The sequence below is a fragment of the Neolamprologus multifasciatus genome, chromosome 5 (assembly GCF_963576455.1).
Source record: "Neolamprologus multifasciatus chromosome 5, fNeoMul1.2, whole genome shotgun sequence".
Taxonomy (NCBI): domain Eukaryota; kingdom Metazoa; phylum Chordata; class Actinopteri; order Cichliformes; family Cichlidae; genus Neolamprologus; species Neolamprologus multifasciatus.
Window position 1 is genome coordinate 2,805,282 of NC_140443.1, and position 8,668 is coordinate 2,813,949.

The 8,668-nt window shown below is 41.6% G+C and overlaps 1 protein-coding gene across 12 annotated transcripts in view; it reads left to right on the forward strand.

Moving 5' to 3' along the window:
* Window positions 1–8,157, forward strand: part of LOC146517776 (dedicator of cytokinesis protein 3-like) — a 313,061-nt gene extending 304,904 nt beyond the window's left edge. For 11 of the 12 annotated variants that reach the window (XM_085160372.1, XM_085160374.1, XM_085160375.1 and 8 more), the window contains one exon: window positions 1,625–8,157. In XM_085160372.1, the coding sequence (XP_085016498.1) occupies window positions 1,625–2,326 (702 nt within the window). In that variant the 3' untranslated portion in view covers window positions 2,327–8,157. The remainder of the gene's footprint in view (window positions 1–1,624) is intronic. The other variant, XM_085160383.1, reaches the window with a different exon arrangement.
* Window positions 8,158–8,668: the final 511 nt, after the last annotated feature.

An 8,668-nucleotide genomic window follows, 5' to 3' on the forward strand; every position in this document is an offset into this window, starting at 1 on the left:
CCTGCCTGCTGTCTGTCTGGATGAAGTTTGTCTGTCAGTCCATTAGTGTGTGTGTGTGTATGCACTCACAAATCAGTGCACATTACTGTCTGTGTGTTTTTCTTGGTGTCCATGTTATCAGTGTTCACAGCTGAGTCGGCAACACCAGCTGAAAATCACTTTACAGTTTATCCACCAACAGTTACGACAAATACGTCTGTGAGGAAGCTTTGTGTCTTTTTCTGTTCAGTTCACCTTCGTGTCCTGTTCCTAATCTCATCAGCAACATTTGAATTATTGACTTCATGTTTCCTTTTTCCTCTTTTTTTAACAAACACTCCAGAATCCTGCTTTTTGTGTTACTTGGTATATTTATAGTTTAAAGTATGCCCGTTAATGTGTACTGTCATTGTTTTGCTTCTACACTTCAATCAGATGTGATTATAGTTAGAAAACATTAATTGTAAATAAGTTGTGATCTTCATGTTTATGCATGAGAAAAATCAGAATCTGCTTTGTTAAATATTAACAGTAGGGCTGCCACAAACGATTATTTTGATAGTCGACTAGTCACTGATTATTTTTGCGATTAGTCGACTAATCAGATCATCATCCATTGGACGTAAAACGTACAGCTTATTGCACCAGCAGCATCTGCTCTTATATAACTATCATTAGCTTACAGCTTTAAGTGTTTAAGGTATGTGCTAACTAAAAATAAAGACAAGATGATAGTTTATTAAATTTTAATGAAATTTGCAGATTGTTTCAGTGAAGTTTAATAAACTCCTTGCTATCTAAAATATAACAGGACACCGGAGTAAATTCTCGAGCATCTCACACTTCTGATAATCAGCTGTCTGCTTGACGTTTATTCAGCTGTGTAAAAACTATAACTTTAATCTCAGCCAAACCGATTTACTCAGGAACAAATAAAATACTGAAAAAAGACAATAACATTTTTAAGTTATCTAAGTGACTTATATATCATGTTTAACCTGAGTAGCGAAAGACGGCGGTGGGTTGAAAACGATTTGCCGGGAGTCCGGTGTTCTCACGGCTCTAGTGAGCCTAGCCCCCGGCTAGCTATCGAGCTAGTGGCTAACAGACGTCTCCGAAAACGTCGGAGCGCTTTTGAAAATATGTGGTGTCTTGATAAACTGAGCAGATATTTGAGGTTTACACAGCTACATTCTCGCCTGAAAATATGTTAAACGTTTATTTTGTGACCCAGAAAGAATAATAAGAGTAATATTAAAACTAACTAGCTGCCACCATTGTTGGAAACTGAGCAGGGCTGCGCTATGAATTCTGGGACACAGCTTCTTCTTCTTCTTCGGGGTTTAACGGCAGCTGGCATCCTTGTACATGCAGTGCTGCCATCTTCTGTTTCAGTCCGTTATTACACTCTTAAATCCTACTACTTATTCCTGCGTCTTTTGGGATCTTACAAAGCTTCAAACGACGCGTCGACTATTAAATCAGTCGTCGACAATTTTGATAGTCGACGTAATCGTGGCAGCCCTAATTAACAGACATGAAATATCGACACACAAATTAAACATATTTAATAAAACCACAGCTGTTAATCACAGATTCTGTGTTAGTGATTGTTTGTGTGACTCTCCCTCTCCTCTCTCTCCAGTCTCCCCTGCATCCTATACCTGCCTCGCCCACCAGTCCACAGTCCATCCTGGATGGCAGTAACTCCAACCTGTCAGGCAGCGCCAGCTCCGGAGTCTCCTCCCTCAGTGAGAGCAACTTTGGTGGCCCCGCCTCCTCCTCTGACCCCACCGCCAGCCGCACAGACACCCTGGAGTCCGTCCCCAGCAGCCAGGCTTGGACCACCGACCAGGAGGACCTCGACTCACCTTACCAGCCCGTCAGGTACAGCGTCTCCGAACCTGAAGTCCTGGATGGAGTCAAGCCCCCGCCCTGCCGCAGCCACTCTGCCCCGGGAGGCGTCACCCCGGCTCAGGCGGCGTCCCAAATCCAACCCCAGGCTCCGGGTTTGGCCTCCATCGGAGTTCAACAAATGCAGCAGCAGGATGTGCTGCCGCACCCCCAACACCCCCACTACTACCACCAACTCCACCATCACTTCCACCCACACTACATCCCCCACCACCCGCCTCTCTACCACCTCCACGAGCCTCCGGCGCTGCCCCCTAAACCCTACCTCCGAGAGGGCTGCATCCCTGAAGAGGACTCCCTGATCAGCCAGTCTGCAGCGCCTCCACCTCCCGCACCGCGGCCCATGCCACGCAAGATCTCCCAGCCCATAATCGCAGCCACCAAGGATGAGCAGGCTAAAGTGGCGTGGGAGCACGGCATCGGCGAGGAGTAGGACGCCCCCTCGTGGTTTATAGGGACAGATAAGAAAACTCTTCTCAAAAGAGAGAAAGAAAAGACGTGAGAGCGAGAGCCAAACTAGAAACTGGGTCATGAAGTTGAGGGTAGCTCTGATTCGCCCCCAGCTGTCCTCCAGTTACCACTAAAGGTTTCAGTCTGCTCTCGCACACTCCAGCTAACGAGTCCTTGACCTGAGATGTGTTTCCTTTAACCAAACAGTCCTCACGTCACTGCATCCTGATTCTTTACTTCTTATATGTGCAGACGCGGGTTTAGCCCGAGAAAATGCTGCTCAGCTTTTTCACTAAATTCATGATTACACCTGAAACTGAACCCGTGATTTTACGAAGGGATTTCTAGTCAAATAAAAAAAGCCTCGCTCTGAAGATTTAAAGGCAAACGGCACTTTAAAAACATTTTTATTTATGTACAAATAAAACCTATAGACACAGAACGGTCAAAGCAGGGATGTTACACTGAAGGATTATTTAGATCAGTGATTCCTAAAGTGTGGCTGCTGCCCCTTAGTGGGCTGTGAAGGTACTGCAGGGTGTCTTCCAGAGGCAGATTCCATGCACCTCAATGATTTTTTTAGTTTGTGAAGGACTTTCTCTCCTCCCTCGCTGAGCAGACGCAATAAGCACAACAAGAAGTTTCATGTTATTGTCCGTGATATATTCTTTTTACTATATTTACTTTTGCTGTCCCGATAATTGACCCGTCACTTAATGTCATGTTTTCCTTTCTGCATCACTGCAGATTAACTAAGAAAGCAAAATCATTTCCTTTGTTTGGACTTCACCCAGTTAAGTAGTTTCCCTGTATTTCAGGTTTTTTAAAGCCACTGGATAAAAGCCAGACTTTAGGAAAGTGCCTGTCCTGCAGTGAACAAAATGTGGGACCAGTTTAGCAGCTTTAAGTTTGGGAATCACTGATTTAGATGATTTAAAAAGATGACAACAAAAGACCAAAATTAAAGCAAATAACTAATGATGATTATTTCTGTCACGTAAACAGCGGCTATAAAGGCATCGGTTAGAGGTACTTTTTGTAACGATGTAAATACAACGTTCACCACCAGGGGGCAGCGTTTGAACAAAAGGTAATACACCAAAGTACGGCCGGGACCTCATTTGACCAGAAAACACAGATAGTTTAGGACATAAAGTCAAGCTGGTATTTATATTCTGTTACTTTTTGTTAATCTTATAAAACAGGAAGTTCCAAAAAGTACCTTTAAGTGATGCTTTATGCAAACAGAGCGACGGCTTTTGAAGATTTTCAGTCACTTTTTCCTGAAATGTTGAAGATAAACGACAGAGATGAGAAGTGTTTATATTTAAGTAAGAGAGAATGTAGATACATTTAATACAGTATAAAGAAGTATATACATATAATTTATATTCAGTCGTTATACTTTTGATTGAAGAAATGTGCAAATGGCTTTCTGAGCCGACAGTAGCCGCTTCATCAGACGCGATGTGCACTTCACAACAGCTGAAGGTTTTATTGCAGCTCCTGAGAACAGGAGCGAGGGACCGTTTGCTCTGAGGGTTTTTTAAAGCTGACGATGCGTTCAGCGGAGGAACCTGTAAATATGTGCGAGGCGTCCGACTGCTGGTATTTTTAGGGATGTTAACTGAAGTAAATATACACCTTTTTTGGCATTTTTTCTATGAAAGTAATGACTGTACATTTTTTAATCAGGGTACTGTTTTGTATGCATGTTCATTCACTGAACAGACTGTGAGGTGAAGCGCTGGAGAAACACTGTACTGTGCACTGATGTCTTTGTAGTCTAGGAAACCACTTTGAACACCAAGGATGTTGAATCAGCAGGATTTAGTAGTAGACGTGTAAAAGTACTGCAAAGGGTCATACTTTTGTATTTTAGTGTTTTCTTTTAAATATTCGTTTTACATTTAGCACTCAGATTGTGAGCAGACTGTCATCCTGATCACTTCGCCCCCTTTTTAGGTTGAACAGCCGTTAGCTCACGTGGCTATTTGAAATCCTCGTTGTGCTCTGCCTGGTGTCCGATCATCTCACATTTTGCATGGTGAAGCTGATCGTTGTGTTTGAGCTTCGTCCTGTTTTGGTTCCTCCTAAAGGTGCAGAAAACTCCTGATTCAGTGTCATATTGTGTTGGTGACGATGGCTGGTGGCTCTGTAGTTTGTAGTTTCGAACTTAAGTCCAGCTACATTTAGATAAATCCAACACAGAACTGTTCCCCTGTGAGGCTAAATAATAATAACATGATGTCTTTGCAAAGTGCTTTGACAGAAAAGCAAAAATAGAAAAATACATTTCAACAGGAAGCTGGACATCGAAGAGCGAGATGGGACGAATTAAAAGTTAAGACAGAGAGAACAACGACGAAATAAATCAAATCAACATTGTCTACATAAAGGGCTGAAAGCAAAAAACGTAAGTTAGAACAATAAAATAGGGGATACATGCATAAGTAAATATAGGCATCACATAAAAATATGTCGATGACAAAGTGAGTCAGGTTGAGACGTTTTAGATTTAAGGATTAACGACCCGAGTGCGCACTCTGCCTCGTATGGCTTTAGCTGCTTTAGAGAAGCTACAGGTTTGTTTTCAGTGAAACGACGAGACTGTGTGTGTGAGTGCGTCTGCACGCTTAGAACCATCACAAACTTTACTTCATCCATTAAATCATTTTCAGGAGCTACTAAAGTCGACCAGTTCTGGATTTTCTGACTCTGTCACACCAGGATGGATGTGCGCAGTAAACACAACCGTAGTTTTGTTTACAAAGAGCAGCCAGTCTAAAGAGACGGGCACTGAAGCAGCTTGTTTCAGACACATTGCAGTATTATTTTTAACTGAGTCATGCAAAGCTCCGCTGGTCGAGTCCAAACATCAAAATATAGAGCTCGAAATGAGCAGAGCGGCTCCACTTTAAATATTCAGCTCCTGTAATGTCAGTGAACGTGTCTGCTGCATTCACTGACCCAGTAAGCTACATGGAACAACAGCCATCATTCAGACAGTTGTTGCACATGTGCACTTCCTGCTGCGACGCATGGTGTGAGCTGTGTGAACAGTGATACGGGCGCTGCTTGAATTCTCCACCATAAACACACGAGTGAAGCAGTGACGGTTTAGTTTAGTTAGTTTAGAGCTGGACTTTCAGTGGCGCTCTGTGTCCGGTGAGCGTTTCCAGTCTCTTTCTTCCCCACTTATAAAAGTTAAAGCCATGAAACTGTCCCGTGGCGCACACAGAGGCTGCACCACAGCCCGGACAGTTTGCAGAAAACTGCTGAATTCATGAAGTCGGGTGTTTGGTGAACTGAATGATGATGTTACAGGTGAATTATGCAGCACGGCTCGAGTTAGCTCCTTGAACTTGTCTGTTTTTAGATCTTTAGCTTCACTCTTCTTCTACTTTTAGTTATAAATTTCATTTAAAATAATTTTAGTTCATTTATTCCCTAAATGATCAACCCTTTCATCCTTGTGTGAAGTTCGAGTTGATTGTTGTCCTGTTGAAACTGAAACCCATATTAACACTCAGTGCAGCTGATTCACGTGCTGTGTGTATTCACAGCAATATAAACAGTTGTTACAGACTCGCACTGACGCCTTTGTGTTTATGCCAACAACGTATGATGTTACCTCTGTTTTAAACAGCTTTGAATGCTCTCAAAGTTTTCCTCACAGCACATTTGTTATGCTTGTTGCCTTTGCAAAACATGAAGATTGATATTAATATGTTTAAGTTTATACAAAGCCAGATTTAGAAATCACCTTATTGCATTTTCTTCCTGCAACCTTTACCTCCAGTTCACATAACGCACTGGAAGGTTTAATTTTTTATCACTTTTCTATCATTCTGTGTGTTTGTTTATCTGTAAAGCTCCGTGTGCAGTCGTGCTGACCCGTTTATGTTTGATCCTTCTGAGCCTACAAAGAGCTGTGAGCAGGGATGCTGTAAATACATGACGCAGGCAGGTTAGAGAAGCTTTTCAGCAATGAGAAACTGCAACAATGAAGGTGTGTGCTGTTACGGCAGTTTGTGAGAGAGTGTGTTACATCAGGATCGAATTACACCAGAGGGAGAGAAGTCACACAACAGTTTACTAAAGAAAAGTTCACAGCAGAATTAAATGTACATTATTTTCTCCTGATTTTTAGTTCTGTTCATCCTTTCAGAACATTTTGACATCCGCTGTCTTTTAAATATGCCTGAGCTAAGCTGAGAATCTGAGATCGTTGACAGCTACTGAGAAATAAAGAAGCAGCAACAACCTATTGAAGATGTTTCATGTGGGAACTATTTTCTTCTCCCTGAACTAAACCTACTTTACATGCATATGCTGCAACCACACATGCAGATTTTCTTTTGCCTTTTGTGTCGTTGCTCCTTTGTGCTTGTTGCGTTACAGTTTTATTCTGGTGCTTTTATTTCTTATCCCGGTAACAGTCTGTTTTGTCCTGTGAGTGGACACTGGGATTGGGCCTGTATATAAAGGATGGCTGTAGCTTCCACGTCTGAAAATTAAAACAAAGCTGGAAGTTGCGTTCTTTCCAGTGGCCACTAGGGGGCAACTGTTTGTCCTGGAAAAAAAAGTCTGAGAAAACAACCCCCGCAGCTTGAACTATGACCTCAGTAAATATTTACCTGATGAGTCTCACTACTGTCAGGACTTTAATTTTATCAGCTATCGTTCTATTGGAGGCAAACAAGTGGATAAACCAGGGTCTAATTGACAAGTTGCTGTTATATGAATATGCAGCATCCTTCATATCCAACGGAGGGACCTCGCTGGTGGGTACGGCATCTTTTATGTAAAGTGACGGCCTGCTCTGACCAGCTTATATTAATTATTTGCTCACTAAAGAGAGACCTGGCTGCATTTTCCTTTGGCTGGCGGATGTAGACAGTAAAAAAGTAGTTCTTTGTGCTGTTTAGTAGTTTGTATTGAAAAGAAGGCAGAAATCTCTGCACCTAATATCTCCAAACCTGGGTCATTCCCACCAAAACAAAAGAGATGTCTAAACGGTTACTACGGTTAAAATGACATCTTTGATTTTGCTGTGAACTCTTGCTTTAAACAAACGGTCCTGCATACTCTGTCTGCAGCGATGAAGTGTTCAGATTTCAGTGAATCAAACTCGACGCAGGTGAAGATGAACTATGCAAATCAGAGGTTTGTTTGTAGGACGTTCGGTTCATTCTTTTGTTCTTTGGCTTGAACGTGTCGGATGGCAGGAAAATTAAAAGTAGTTTGGTGCTTTTTTTAAAGAAAGTAAGTTTTGTGTGAGACTAAAACCACTGACCCCACCCAGTCTGTGTTTCCTTTAGAAGGAGGAACGTGGAGGGAAATCCGACGGAGCTCACAGAGGAGACGCGTTGATTTCTTTGTACATAAACGAGGAGAGGGCGTATTATCGCGGGCATGAAGGGCAAACCTCGTATACACGTCGACTGTGATCGTCTCGCCTTGTGTTTTCTGATGTAAACCAGTTTTTAAACCCGGTCCACAGCGATCCACGTTCATTCTGTCGAATTATCCCGATCACTTCAGGGCAGCTGAAGAGACATTTATTATGATTTTGTGTATTTTGCATCAATGACAAATCTAGATAGTTCCAACGATGGCACTCCTTTGTATGACGACGCTAATAGTATTTCTTGTATATAAAAGTCTTTGTTGTGTTAGCATGGGTATAAACTGTGACGTGTATGATGGTAGATGTAAATACTCACGTTTTTCCTACTCACTAAACAAACTGCTGTGTTGTGGATTCATGATTAATGACAAACATTAAACGATAAAGTTTTATTGACTCGACTGGATTCAGTCTGTCGTTATTTCACGTTTGCTGCTATAAAGTTCAGTTTTTGTTTAATTCATGCAGTCATGATCACAGATACTCAGTTAAATTTATAACTTCCTCCATTAAATCTGAAACTCATTAAAAAATACACTTTGCATCATTTTTAAAGTTAGTTTAATTTCACATTTCCAGGAAACGTTCAGGTTCATTTGTGCGATTTTCACATCTGTCGGATGTTGTTTAATGGCTTTAATTAGTGTAATAGTTTGTTACTAATAAATAACTATAAAAGGAAATGCAGTACAAAGGCAAACACAGAGTTTGTACAAACACTTCTTGTTGTTTTTAACTCTTTTGTGCAACTCTTTTGGTGAACTTGAGTGATTTGAAGGACATCTAAAATAAAATGCATTCATATTATTTATCGTGTCTATGCTCAATCATCCAGGTAAGGAAATCCCAAACAGTTGATTCTGTTCATCTGGACGCAGAGTTTTCAGTGGGAGAAACGCTTCTTCACTCATC